The sequence below is a fragment of the Mya arenaria genome, chromosome 2 (assembly GCF_026914265.1).
Source record: "Mya arenaria isolate MELC-2E11 chromosome 2, ASM2691426v1".
Taxonomy (NCBI): Eukaryota; Metazoa; Mollusca; class Bivalvia; order Myida; family Myidae; genus Mya; species Mya arenaria.
This window is the reverse complement of record NC_069123.1, coordinates 13,988,745-14,004,064: the sequence shown is the minus strand read 5'-3', so window position 1 is coordinate 14,004,064 and position 15,320 is coordinate 13,988,745. Positions and strand designations below refer to the sequence as shown.

Sequence of the window (15,320 nt, the reverse complement as noted above, 5' to 3'; positions counted from 1 at the left end):
ATAAGACTGTCAAACGTTAAGTATATTCCCACGAAGTTGGTAAGTGGAAAACTAGAGTAATGAGTTGGTTGGAACTATGTTTATATTGATACTAATGGGAGCACAAATCTATCCATTATTTGAACATGATGCAAATACGGCGTTTTTGTTGTTATAAACTAAATTTATATCAAACTGCTTACAATATGCTTATAAAGAGAACATGCATATTCCTTTAGTTACACATATGGTTTTAAGGGTTCTTATGCATGCTGGTATATTTTTGTGAATAATGTCATATTACTTCGAATGTTTTTTGTCTAATTATATTCTTTAGAATGTGTACATAGTCATAGTATTATTATTCATATATATTATTGACTATATTATTCGTGACGCATATAACGTTGTACATATGTTTTGCATATCTCATTTTAGGAGGAAATAAAATGATTGAATTGAACAGAATTGACCTAAACAAACGGATTACTTTCATCGAACGAATAAAAAACAACATTTTACTTACAAATGAAATAACATCAGTTGAACTCCAGCCCTGTTTCATACAGTTCACTACTAGTTAAATCAAGTCTAGAACATTTTCTACTCGATTTTGATTCAGTTGTAATTGAACATAATGGCTAGATTTATAAGCGAATATGGTAACGTTTAAGTCCAGGTTAAATACAAATTCAGGCAATATAAGGCAATAAAAGAAAATATAGCAAAGAGAAAATACATATCAGAAGGAAACAATGAACGTGAACTAACATATTTATTTCGAATCTCCCACAAGTCCGAAAGATTTCCTTGGGTGGTAAAAGAATATGCTGAAACATGTTTAATGAAAAACAAGTGCGCTTCAAAAATCATATTGGTTGAGCTAAAAGAAGGTGAAAAACGTTCAAATTTGTGGTTTGAACCGCGAACCATCTCAATATGGCCGATCTTAGCCGCCGCCTCATTAGCCTGTCTGTCCGCAGTGCGGATTATTCAGGTAGACGTCTGTTCTTGGAGGTATGTTACACCACGACCGTCGAGTACACTAGAATAAACCGGAAGTCTCTTAAAAGCCACTTTATATTGCTTTCCCATTCTGGCGCATATATTGTGAGCATAATTTTAAATCACTTGTTGATTTTTATTTCCATTTAGCTCCAAATGCGCTTCTCATAAATACATACAACAACTATATTATTTATTTTAAGACAAATGAAATGCATTTTTGAAAATTTAATTCGCCATTCCATTTGGTCATTATTGAATTATTGCAACTGTGTGGATTGGCTCGTTCAGTTTAGTTAACGGTTTAGTAAGAGTTAAAAGATGTATTATAAGCAAATCAGTTAAGCTTTACCGCGTACAATTTAAATGAAAAACAACGATATAAAAGTGCATTAGTTTACGTGAGTATAATTCTTATTTCATATACTCCTAACATTACACTCGACACACAATAATGGAACACTCATTCTGTGAAGTGGTATTGATTTGGTCCCAAACGTCTTATTATGATTAAACATCAAATCTCAGTTAACTTAAAGATCAATTTCATAACATTCCTTATTAACTTTTTATAGACTTACACCAGGGATTCCTTTGCTTAGTTGTGGGTTTTCTGGGCATGAACAGCGGTTACAATGAACAGGCTTATTCTGACCAGCCGGTATGAAAGTGTTAAAAACCAGACACCCTGTAAAAGGAAAGATAGTAAGAAAGCAATAGAAAACATACTGAAATAATTTGTAAAAAGGGCAACTGTTTAATTGCTTGAGAGCATATGGTAAGTTGCAGTTATAATTGTAATGCTATTTTAATTGCAGATAGTTGTTACAAAGTGGTAAGCATTTTAATAATTTCACCTTATTTTTTGTACGTTAACTTCCTAACGAAAGTGTTGCAAATAAGAACAGTATTTCTAAATACCTGTCTTGCAGACACAGTCGCGTCTCCTCATACAGCGTACGTTTCTGTCGGACTTCACACAATATTCACCGCATTTGCAATCCGCTCTGAAAAGAACATAATTATTTGTCATATTACATACGGAACTCCTGGGCCATTTTTATCGAAAACAACGTTGGATGTATGCCGGTAGGTCTGTAGAAGTAATTCTTAAAGTTTTGAATTATATTATTATTTGAATTTAGTATTTGAGATTGTATTTGTAGATCTAAGTTTAAACTGACTACCAGTGAAGTTTATTATTGCAAACTTAATTAAGATTCCAAAGAGTAAAGTCTTAATATTAAGTTTAACTGCCAAATTGAAATTACTACGCGATCTATTTGCAGCGTAGTTAGAGTGTACCGATTTCTGACATTGTAAACTGTCCATATACATCCGAGGTTTTTTTCGATTAAAATGCCCGCGGAGTTCCGAATGCTCATACTATCGAAATACAAAATTTTGACAATCTCGTACACTAAGATATAAAATAAATCAATAATTAAGTACATACAAATGCCTGCATCTCCTAGGAAAACAATAACACAACGTCGCGAATAGCATCAACAAAAACACACATCTTAAGAAAGACATATTCATTATTCTGTGTGTTTCATTCTCTTTGTTTACTTTACTGTCTCAAAACTAATATTCGGAAATACACTTTATTATTCACTGCACGTCCCTTCACGCTTTGTGAACGCTTTGTGAATTTGTTTGTAAAAAATTATCACGATTATTTCAATGGTTTTTTATTTTTGTTTAAAGATGTGGTTTCGTACCAGCTGATTATAATAAAAATGAATGACAAGTATTTGAAGGCGTATGAACATGACATACGTATTTTGAAGAACACAATAGCAAATTAATAGTTGTATATTAGCTGACATACAAAACTTTCAAATTAAATTTTGCTTTAGAAAACACACAATTTGAATAACAAATGTTATTAACATATTTGTAATACAAATGACGTAAATTGTATATTACTTTAAAGCAGTTTTATTGTATAGCATTTATCTTTTTATAGTGAACAAATAAATTGAACAACTACTTTTGATACACATGGTTTGTTATCCTTTAGGCAAAATTGTTTAGACGATAAAAGAATAATTAACTTATTGTAAATGTTGTTCGTGCCAAATGACGTCCTTAATCTTACTCCGGGTGCTGCGTCCTTGTAACAAAAAACACTTTAATATGTTGACGTTGTTATGTTGACAAAAACGTTCCATGAATATATAAATCATAATATGAATAGATGCTATATATAAACTTGGCATTCAGTATATAGCTTAGATTGCAAATTTGCTGATCTCTTTATCTGGGATTTGATGCATTTCTATTTGTATTATGACAAAGTTGATATGTTCTTTTGCACCCAAATGTTTCAATTTATATCATGGATAATGTTGTGTTGCGTCTTAAAACGGAATATTAAAAAAAAAAATACAAGAATTTACTTCCCTTTAACGATATAATAAATATATTTCTTAAAAGTGGAATTTCTACCATAAATTCACAAAAACACTTTATTATTAAGTTTCAAACAGTTTGGCATGATTTATGAAACGATTTCTTGTGACGTTTGAAGGCCCTTGTTCTTTTGACGTCTAAACTGAATCATGTTAAATACTTCTTTCGTAAAAAATAAAAAAAAATATAATTGTTTTAAAGGACATGTATAACATTTTCTAAATATTGATTTCTTTAAAAGACATATAAGTTTTCCGTGATATATTGTGAGGCTTGAAGATGTTATCCGGGGAGGTTTGAAGATGTTATCCGAGAGATATTGGGGGGGGGGGTTGAAGATGTTATCCGTGAGCTATTGGGAGGTCTGAGGATGTTATCCGTGAGATATTGGGAGGTTTGAAGATGTTATCCGTGAGCTATTGGGAGGTTTGAAGATGTTATCCGTGAGCTATTGGGAGGTTAGAAGATGTTATCCGTGAGATATTGGGAGGTTTGAAGATGTTATCCGTGAGATATTGGGGGGAGGGGGGTGAAGATGTTATCCGTGAGCTATTGGGATGTTGGAAGATGTTATCCGTGAGATTTTGGGAGGTTTGAAGATGTTATCCGTGAGATATGGGGGGGGGGGGTGAAGATGATTTCCGTGAGCTATTGGGAGGTTTGAAGGATGAGAGTTCCAGTTACATTGAACATCTGGGTTGACTTCACCAGCTTGGATGAATGTTTGTTGTTGCAGATAAGGAATTTAAACAAGTCATTATACTGCGAAGTTAATCCACTACGAAAATCAAAATGAGAGAAAAATGGACCTTAACAACAACAAAAAGGGTTTACCTAAGATTGGTAAATAAAGCTTTTTATTTTAAAACCATTAAGCTCACGGTTTTCCTTTCTCAATAAAAAAACTCCTGTCCCTTTGACATTGACTTTATAATTGTAAGCAACTCTCCGCTCAGTGAAAAGCATAACACCTCTCTTAATTTAGCTAAATAAATTTCATTAATAAGCTTAGTGATTGTCAGCGAGCTCAAGGTTTTCCTTTCTCAATAAAAAATCTCCTGTCCCTTTGACATTTACTTGCGACATTACACATCCGTACATATTGCATTGCTTTGAATTTTGAAGCGTTTTATGTTCTTCAGGAATAGCCATGTCGATTCGGGCATACATACTCCAAAAGCCAACATAAGAGTATAACTTCACCAAGGTGCTCAGGAAATAGAAGCAATATCTGCTGTAAATTAAACAAGTATACATTGTTAAAAATATATGGTGTTTTAACATTTGCCACAATATGATATTTCACTTTAATATTTAATTTTATATTTCACCAGTTGTACTTCCTCGATAAGTCGTTGGGTGGATAAATGTCGGAGGACTTTGAGTACGGTGGAGGGGATGGGGGTGGGGGTGTGTGGTGGTGGAGGGGGGGGGTAATGGATCTTTACCATGTATATACTCGAAAATGTTGCCATTGTGACAATCTTTTGTAGACTTTGTCCATATCTACTGCCGTTAACTTGCTCCTTTTCTAATGGAATCATGTTTGCTCTATAAGAGAAATCCGCCGAACTCATTATACGCATCCGGAATACTGCCTAAAAGCCAGCCCGTAATTAGGCATAAAAAGTAAAGGGTCAGACCTTCAATCGTTATCGTTAAAAAGTATCAACAAATTTAGGACGTTAAATTAAAGTTGAAATCCATGAAATGTTTAACATTATATATATTTTAATATTTTACACAAACAAATAAAAGTAATTAAAAGTGGTAAGCTCGCGAAGGCTCATTTTAAGACTCGCTTATTCTCAAAGAAATAACCATTGTGGTATTTGAAACATAGGTAACATTTAATTCGATATGTTCATAAAAACAGAGTAAAAATAAATAAAATAAAAACCTTAAATGATGCAAACATGAATACTTTAATGTTTTAATAAACAATCCATTAAGTAAACAAGATTTTTTGGTGATACTTCGTGGATTTGAGAACTGTTTTGTTGTTTGTGGTTTTGTTTTGGCAAACATCAAAAACTGTCATTATTTGCCTACAATCAGCGTTTTTTTATGCAAATTACGTGGTTTGATTATTGATTATGATAAGGTGTGTGGCCACATTCTTTTTTTCTCTTAAACTCATGAACATGGAAAATTAAAAAGTTAACTTCGGCAAAGTAGCACAAGGCAAGGGCCCAAACGTCCGTCAATTATTTAGACCCACTTACGTAAAAATACCACGTCGGGGATACAAACACCACCGAATAGCCTTTTATGTATTGTATGTATGTAATTCCTTAGACCTTACGGTCAAGGATAACCCGTGAAAGTGCAAGCACTTATTTCCAACGGTGTCCTTTGTTTTTGCTAAAGGGACAGCACGCTGAAGAGACAGTGGTGGGATACAAGGAAGTCCAGGTGTCATACCCTAGCTCTTTTTCAAAGAGACCCCTTGGTTCTTTTACGTGCTCGGTGTATAGCACCGATACACGGGGTACAACCTTCCTGGGTTAAACCAGTACACCACTTTTCCAAGCACTACCCTTTAAAGGCCAAGCGCCAGGCAAGGCACTCGAACGCAAGTCATTTGTGGGATCAACTAGTATTGACTAATGATTTAATGAATAAGAACGCATTTTTCTTTCTTTTTTTGCTGGATGGGGTGGGGGAGGGGGCTGTAAAGAAACCCTGGGACCCCCACCGCTTTAACTACTCATCCACTAGACACAGGTTTTTAACACTAATATATATTTGCAACTTGGACATTAATGTATCACCCAGCAATGTTAAGATAATATGTTATAACAAAAACATAATTATGATAATTATTAGTATGATAAATAAGTTAAATGAAGGGTCAACAACATGCACGGTATTGTTTTGGTACTAGAATTGAATATAAACTACATAACGTTTAAAAGTGTCTGGATTATCGTTTCTTTAGTTTTGTGTGTATGTCATTTACGTGTGTTGAATTGAATAGTTCGTTGCTAATCGGAACGAAATAGAATGTGAAACTTGAACTTTTCGTAACATGAATTTTATTACACAGAGATATTGTGATCATACCAATCAATTTTGGACATTTCACACAATGATCAAACGTAATTCATTCTTATCTTAAATGGAGCATTTCATTGCGGATAATGTCTTTGTAAGTGCCAAAACAAATAACTTTCACACAATTTAAGTTTATGGTTATAAAAACCAGAATATACAGACTTATTTGCGCTGCTTTCAAATTGGGAGTCGGATATGATATTTGTCACAGTTCCAAATAAACAAAATGGCGTCCAATGTGCACTTGAAGTCTTCACCAAGCTCATTGTAACGTGAAATATACGGATTAATGTATTTAAATATTATTCCATAAATAATTAGTTTAAGCGTTACTTTGAAAAGTTATCGGGTGCATTAATTGTTTGAATAACAAAAAGCAGTTTGCCACATTCTGTATTGTACAGAAATGAAAGATTTACTGTATGAAAAGTAGCGTTACGGATTCTAACGTCGCAAAGTGTCCCCAAAATGCTACTTTTCATACTTTTCTGCGGGCTCCGACAGACCTTGTAATAGGAAGTTAATGTCGAAGATATCTCCGGAACCACGAATGCCAGGGGGTCGGGACCGGTCTTGTCGCTTAGGGCATTCGATTCCCTACGTGACATGACCGTCGGCGCATCTCTGACCTATTGGCCTCACCGTTTTTATACGCATCCAATATTCTTCTATTTGCAAAAATACCTTAAAATGGGATACCTAATGTTGAAGATTGTTCAGCATCCCTGCACGTGCGGAGGTTGGGACCAGTTTTGCATTTAAGGGGACCATTTTACCGACAAAATGCAACCGTCCGGGTTACTGGGGTGTTATTTGACCGCCGGTTTCTAACGTCGCAAAGTGTCCCCAAAACGCTACTTTTCATACTTTTCTGCAGTCATCCAGAGACCTTATAATGGGAAGTACATCTCGAAGATATCTCCGGAACCACGAATGCCAGGGTGTCGGGACCGGTCTTGACCTTAAGGTCTTTCGATTACCTACGTTATGTGACCGTCGGCGTATTTCTGACGTATTGGCGTCACCATTTTAAAACGCGTACAAGGTTCTCCTATTCGCTAAAATGGCGCAAAAATACCTTTAAATGGGGTACCTAATGTTGAAGATAGCTCAGCATTCCTGCACGTGAGGTTGGGACCAGATTTCCCTTTTTGGGGACCCTATTCCCTACAAAATGCAACATTCGGGGTGCCTGGGACGTTATTTGATCGCGGGTTTCTAACGTTTCAAGGCGTCCACAAAACGCTACTTTTCATACTTTTCTGCGGGCTCCGACAGACCTTGTAATGTGATGTAAATCTCGAATATATCTCGGAACCACGAATGCCAGGGGTTCGGGACCGGTCTTGTCGTTTAGGTATTTCGATTCCCTTCGTTACGTAACCAGCGCCGCATCTCTGACGTATTGGCGTCACCGTTTTTGAAAGCGCACAAGGTTCTCATATGCGTTAGAATTGCGCAAACAATTCCTTAAAATCGGCTTACTATTGTTAAAGATATCTCAGCATCCCTGCATGTGTTGAGCTTGTGATAAGTTTTTCCTTTGAAGGGATCCTATTCCATACAAAATGCAACCGTCGGAATGCCTGGGGAGTTTTTAAAGCGCTGGTTTCGAACGTCGCAAAGTGTTTCCAAAACGCTACTTTTTATACTTTTCGGCGGGCTCCGACAGACCTTGCAATGGAAAGCTCCGACAGACCTTGTAATGGGAAGTTTATCTAGAAGATATCTCCGAACCACAAATGCCAGGGGTTCAGGACCAGTCTTGTCATTTAGGTATTTTGATTCCCTACGTTACGTGACCGTCGTCACATTTCTTACGTTTTGGCGTCACCGTTTTAATACGCGAACAAGGTTCTCCTATATGCTTAAATTGAGCAAAAATACTTTAAAATGGTTTACCTAGTGTTGAATATAGCTCAGCATCTCTGCACATGCGGAGGTTGGGACCATATTTCTCTTTATGGGACCCTATTCCCTACAAAATGAAACAGTCGGGATGCCTGGGACGTTTTTTGATCGCCGGTTTCTAACGTCGCAAAGTGTCCTAAAAACGCTATTTTTTATACTTATCTGCGGGCTCCGAAAGACCTTGTAATTTGAAGAAAATCTCAAAGGTATTTCCGGAATCACGAATACTAGGGGTTCGGGTCCGGTCTTGTCGTTTAGGTCTTTTGATTCCCAACATTACGTGACCGCCAGCGCACTCTGACATATTGGCGTCACCGTTTTGATACGCGTACAAGCTCTCCTATACGCTAAACTGGCGCAAAAAATACCTAAAAATGGGGTATGTAGTGTTAAAGATAGCTCAGCATCCCTGCACATGCGGAGGTTGGGAACAGTTTTGCTTTTAAGGGAAACCTATTCCCTACAAAATGCAATATTCGGTATGCCTTGGACGTTATTTGATCGCCGGTTTCTAACATCGCAAAGTGTCCTAAAAACGTTAATTTTTATACTTTTCTGCCAGCTTCGACAGACCTTGCAATGGAAAGCACCGACAGACCTTGTAATGGAAAGTAAATCTCAAAGATATCTCCGGAACCACGAATGCCAGGGTGTCGGGACCGGTCTTGTCGCTAAGGTCATTCGATTCCCTACGTTACGTGACCGTCGGCGCATCTCTGACGTATTTGCGTCACCGTTTTAATACGCATACTACTTTCTCATATACGCTAAAATGGCGCAAAAATACTTTAAAATGGGGTTCCTAGTGTTGAAGATAGCTCAGCATCCCTGCACGTGCGGAGGTTGGGACCAGATTTCCCTTTATGACCCTATTCCCTACAAAATGCAACTGTCGGGGTGCCTGAGACGTTATTTGATCGAAGGTTTCTAACGTCGCAAAGTGTCCTAAAAACTCTACTTTTCATACTTTTCTGCGGGCTCCGACAGACCTTGCTATGTGAAGTAAATCTCGAAAATATCTCCGTAACCACAAATGCCAGGGGTTCGGGACCGGTCTTGTCCTTCAGGTCTTTTGATTCCCTATGTTACCTGACCGTCAGCGCATCTCTGACATATTGGCGTCACCTTTTTATACGCTTACAAGGTTCTCCTAAACGTTAAAATGGCGCAAAATACCTTAAAATGGGGTACCTAGTGTTGAAGATAGCTCAGCATCCCTGTATGTGCGGAGGTTGGGACCAGATTTGCCTTTTAGGGGACCCTATTCCCTACAAAATGCAATCGTCGGGGTGCCTTGGACCTTATTTGTTCGCCGGTATCTAACGTCGCAAAGTGTCCTAAAAACGCTACTTTTCATTATTTTCTGCGGACTGCTACAAACCTTGCAATGGAAAGCTCCGACAGACTTTGTAATGGGAAGTAAATCTCAAATATATCTCCTGAACCACGAATGCCAGGGGGTCGGGACCTGTCTTGTCGTTAAGGTCTCTTAATTCCCGCGCGCTGAAATGCGAGGACCGGTTTTGTATTGTTCTGTTACCGTTTTCATCCGTTATTTTTATTTCGCGAATTGTATGTTAGTAGGTAGTGTCTCATTCAAGAATCAAGCTATAAAAATCGTTGTGTAGGAAATTGTGTTTAACGAATATTGGCATCATGAAATGCTAACGTGCGTTAGCCAAATGCATTTCTGAACAAATTGCATCGCACAAATATTGGTATAACTAATCACAACCATAACTGAACAATCGAAAGTCATATATTTTAAAAAATATGGTGGCTTTTATCTAAATACTTGGCAATTTAATACTGTCTACGTGCGTTTGAAATCCTGGACAATATTTATTTCGAAGTGTTCTCGGAAACCATGCTAACATGAATGATGACAAATAAACCGATCGAAAGACTAAACAATGTATTCTTTTTTCGCGCTATGCCACTTTAACGAAAATATTAATTACTGGCGTTTGCATTTGTGGTCACGTGACCTTTTTGTTCAATACCCGTTTCGACGCTGTATAACTTCTTTTGTTTACTGAAGTACATTGACTATAATATTCATGTTCACGTAAAGTGTGTATTTTACATTACGAAAACTAAGTGAGTGCGAAAGTAAGACATGGATACAATAGTTGTTGATAGATTCATTTTTTGTTTTGCTTTTCGCTTTCGCTTGCCTTCGATTATTGCCTTAAATTAAAAGAAAAATAGTTTTTTCGCTCGATCGCTTCTACTTTTTTCTGGCATATCCGTAGAATAAATGATCAACTTTTGAGGCCTTATACTATATGCGTTTTGCTGACTCTAAAACGTTCACTTCTAATCTAATTTAGAATTTGTAAAAGTTTCTTGACATTTCATCAAACTACTTTATAGCATAAAATCAGCAAATACATGACTATATGTAGCGGGTAACAGTGTCTCTATTGCATAACCCATTACACAATGCCCATTTATGAACACACATACACGCACGTATTTTATGTCCGTGGGGTGTTCATGTGACTTGCGAAGCAAATCCGGTAGCAGATTCACTTTCTCAACCAAAAAAACTTCAGGGAGTCCGTTGATTTTTACGTCGGAAGGCAATATTTTGCTTCGAATGAAGATTTTAAACAAAGATAACTTCACTATTTCTTCACCATTTCAAATGAAACTTAGCGCAGTCTACGCCGCTTACGGAGCCCCGCCTTCTGTCCGTTACCAGAGTTTGATTCAGAGTTTGTTTCTTAAAACACTTCGATTTACCTTTTCACAATGCGGCTGTCTGGCGGAGCACTGTCAATACATATTTTTGGAAACAGGTTTGTCGAAGTGTTTTATGAAAACAAAATCCCCATATCAAACTTCAGTTATTAAAATGAAGGCGGGACTCTTAAAGCGGCATAGACTGCCCTTTGTTTTATTTAAAATGATGTTGTAAAGGAAAAGTTATCTTTGATGTAAGTCTTCATTTTAAGCAAAATGTTGCTTTCCGACGTAAGATATAAGACGCAACGAGTTTTGTATGTCAATACGCCGGTAAATTATTTTATTCTTATAAAGATGGATATGAAGAGATAAATAATATAGTACCTACATGTGCCTACAATTCCTTCTAGGAACACAGTAACACACACTGCCAATGTTTTGAAGCCTGAAGTTTAATATTACTTTTGTATTAATCAATTCACGTCGCTTAGAAACATTACTTCTGAATTACAAACAAAGGCACTATTATGTTATCTGTATTGAAATATGCTTTTATGTTGATAAATTTCGCGAATATCTAAGTCAAATATTCTATTGTGGTTGCATATCCGATTAAAATAATAAAACTTAGTGTTTGAAATGATCGAAGGTTATTCATTTTAACTATGTATTTTTAATAAAAACATATAATTAATATTTTCTAAAACATAAACAGGTGTTTTGATTAAATATTTTCTTTTGAAAAAGAACTTATGTAAAGAACAAATATTATTCTCAAGAAATGCTGTACATGTACGTTACGTTAATGCACTTTCATATGATACCATGTATCTTTTTACAGTGAATATATTAACATCTGTTGTCATTACTCATCACAATTGATACAAATTATTATTTTGCTATGCAAATTATTTTTAAGTATAAGTATGATACATTATCATAAATATTTTTCACATCAGGTTGTGTCATCCATCTCTAACAGAGTGGACCGTCAATGCACTTATAAACTACTTTGTTTCTTGACGTTAGTTTAGTTACTAAACATGCTAACTGTCTAGATACTACATGTAAACAAAGCAACTAATTTCTTGGCAAGATGTCCCGATTTGCAGCTTTGTTAATCCTTTAATCCGATATTTGATGATTTTCTGTTTGCATTCAAACGGTTTAAAAGTATTCCGACAAAATAAAACTTTTTTTTTTCGTCAAAATATCCAATTAACAACGATATCCTGAAGCTTCTTCGATAAGAGAGATATTGAACATATAATGTCTTAATTAGGTCAATTTTAACTTATAAATTAAAAGGTACCACAAATTCATTGGATTGTGTCAAACTTTACGGCATAATTTATAAAACTATTTTCTTAACTTTTAACACTTTTGCCTTCGACTAGAATAATACTATGTTAAAATCAATTTCGTATAGTTTGCTTACCTCTAAAAACAACTACTCTTGGACGCTAAGGACGTATTACGCTTGTTAAAACTTGACCCTTTCAAAGACATACATGTAAAACCTTCGACACTTTTTTGATCATTTGAACCTACTTAAGCTTTTTAGCAATTCCTTTTATGCAAGTAACACAAATGTCCAATTTGACTTTATGGCAATATGATAGAAAGGCTTTATGAATAATAGACCAAAATGCTTTTAGACTTATTAGCTAACTTGTACCACTTATATCACGATTAAATACTAAACTCTGTAAAGATATAAAACATAAGGACAACAAAATTGGTTTGCTTAGGGTTACATCCTTTTCAAAAATAGATAGGGAAGGTTAAGGCATCTTCTTTTTATTTTATGTTTTAATTAGGCTATAAGAACGTTATTTTCATGGAGAATGTGTAAAAAGTAATCTTCTGTATAAAGCGATCTATGTTTTAAACTACATATTTAAACAATCTCATTTTTTTCTAGGTTTTCATCTTTTTTTACCAACTGACTTTAAAAACGGTAGGGTCGGCGCCTATTTCGCAAGTAGGGTCGGGTAACCCGAACCAAATGTTGTCTTTAGGCCTATGGGATCTGAACGAGAGACACAAAGTTACGAACAGAACCCAAACAGCACACATGCACATGCAAAGATGGTTCTGCTCCTTGTACCAAAAGGGTGATTGCAGTTATATTTTCCCTACGCCTCTCACAGTGTGCGTGCGTGCGTGCGTGCGTGCGTGCGTGCGTGCGTGCGTGCGTGCGTGCGTGCGTGTTTTATTTGTAACATAGAGGATCGAAAGCTGCGGAAACATCTGAAATGTTCCAGTTCCTGTCTGCACAAGCAGGAATGACTAGAGAATGTGTTACTTAGTCTGAGATTTCCAGTGCGTTTTCGACTGCTAGGTCTAACATTCGCTTAAAATTGTCTGATGTCTGACATTCCATGGTCTCTAGACCCTCGACTGATCCCGAACCAGTTGTGTTTGTACGCTCAGTGTTTTAGTAGAAGTAAGAGGACTGTATAATCCATCAAGAGTTCTATAAATGGTATGTATTTCTAAAACATTTTCAGTGAGTAACAATTCCACGAGTTTAATATTTTTTTATAGATGACATTAAGTGGTCTTGCTAAACTATTGTTTCATTCTCCGCATCAGGCTCCTCCGATAACGCCTGGTAAATTGCCTATTACCATAGATGCTTTTAATGTGAAAATTCATTTCAAGTGTCCCTGTCAATGTTTTCTTTTGTTTGCATATAATGATTATGACGCAATAAATTGAGTATGTCCGATTGTTTATGTTAATCTTAAATACTTTAAAGCAATTTTATTCGGAGATAAAATCGTTGTTTTACCTATGTATAGGAATCTCCGCTATGTCCACTTGCCGCATCAAGTATAATCTAGTCTCTTTAGTGTAATTTAACCCCAGCTGACTTATTAGACCCTTTGCTTTGTGTCGCCGAGTCTATTTTCTCAGTATGATGCAAGTGAGCTTGACAGAACTTTTAAACGCATAATTAAACCCACTTAAGAATATGAAGTCTCTGTGAATACTTTCTTTTACAAGAGGAAGATATTCCTTTTACTTCCAGGTGAACTAGATAATTATTTGGCAGCTGAAAGTTTTTTGCGTAACCTAATGTTTTCGACGAATCTTTTATTCTGGCCGCTAGACATGTAGCCCTGTCAATTAATTTTTTAACTAATTTTGTTTAGGGAGATTTGGCTGTTATTGTCCTGTATCATATGTGTGTTATAAATATGCAGATATTTCCCGGCCAAAATAAACACATTTTCATACCATGTTTGTTTCTTTTAATTCCCAGAAGAATTTAAAATCTTTGCTTTAAAATCAAATATTTATAATAAGGGAGATAACTCTCGTACCTTTAATCAATTTACGATGATTTCAGGCTAGGTTAATTGTATTTGGTGTTTTCAATCATGCATTGTTTAAATCAAAGCCCGGGAAGCGGTGGTCTCAAAATGATGAACTCCCCCGCCCTTCTAGTTCTGTTTTAATCATATTTGTCGTTACATGTGTTGTGTGTGATTTGTGTGATTGGTATATCCCCTATTTAAAGCTGATACGGTTGTTTCTGTTCTGTAAAATAAATGTTTGTGTGTAAGGAGTATGCAGCCTCTTTTTCGGCCAAAATCAATATATTTTTATAGCATGTGTTTTGAATATTCTCGGCATAAGTTTGATCTATAGCATTTATACGTTAAAGCTGCACTCTGACAGATTGAACATTTTGACAACTTTTATTTTCGGTCTTAAAACGAGCCAATTTTTGCGGAAAAGCCATGGAAACCAGTAATATAAGACTGCTGACCAAAACATAGGTCGCAGATTTTTATATTAAAGTTCAAAAGTTGATGTTTTATGTATTTTTCTTAAACCGTAAGCCATAAAACATTAATTTTCGAACGAAAATATGAAAATCTGCGATCTGATCTTTTGTCAGCAATCTTATATCATTTGTTTGTAGATATTTACGCAAATATTTGCTCTTTCACAGACAAAAAATAAAATAAAATGGTAAATCTGTGAGAGTGCAGGTTTAAGATAAGATATAAATCATGTTAACAATGTATTCCTTTGTCATGTTTCTAAACAATGATCCGTAAAATACGTAAAGCCAATACACGATAGTTAATTTTATCAAAGATTAAAAAAAACAATATTCGGTCTTTTATAAAGGCAATTTCCACCGCTTCTATAAACAAAGACAATCTCCACTCGCATCTTTAAAAGAAGACAATTATCACCCGCTTTTATTTACAAAGGCAATCACTTCCAACTACTTCTAT

General features: G+C 35.8%; 1 protein-coding gene across 1 annotated transcript; it reads right to left on the bottom strand.

Annotated features, from left to right (window-relative positions):
• Positions 1-737: 737 nt before the first annotated feature.
• On the bottom strand, positions 738-2,600 carry LOC128220061 (uncharacterized). Its single transcript, XM_052928317.1, has 4 exons — positions 2,441-2,600; positions 1,906-1,991; positions 1,566-1,672; positions 738-1,024 (listed from the first exon to the last, which is right to left on the bottom strand). The coding sequence occupies exons 1-4, from the start codon at positions 2,524-2,526 to the stop codon at positions 944-946; spliced, it is 360 nt and encodes a 119-aa protein (XP_052784277.1). The 5' UTR covers positions 2,527-2,600; the 3' UTR covers positions 738-943.
• Between the last annotated feature and the right edge of the window lie 12,720 nt (positions 2,601-15,320).

Coding starts and splice junctions, on each gene's coding strand:
- LOC128220061 (XM_052928317.1), bottom strand. CDS start 2,526: ATGAATATGTCTTTCTTAAGATGTGTGTTTTTGTTGATGCTATTCGCG. Junction 1,992..2,440: donor CCTAGGAGATGCAGGCATTT/GTATGTACTTAA, acceptor TGTTCTTTTCAG/AGCGGATTGCAAATGCGGTG. Junction 1,673..1,905: donor CGACTGTGTCTGCAAGACAG/GTATTTAGAAAT, acceptor TTCCTTTTACAG/GGTGTCTGGTTTTTAACACT.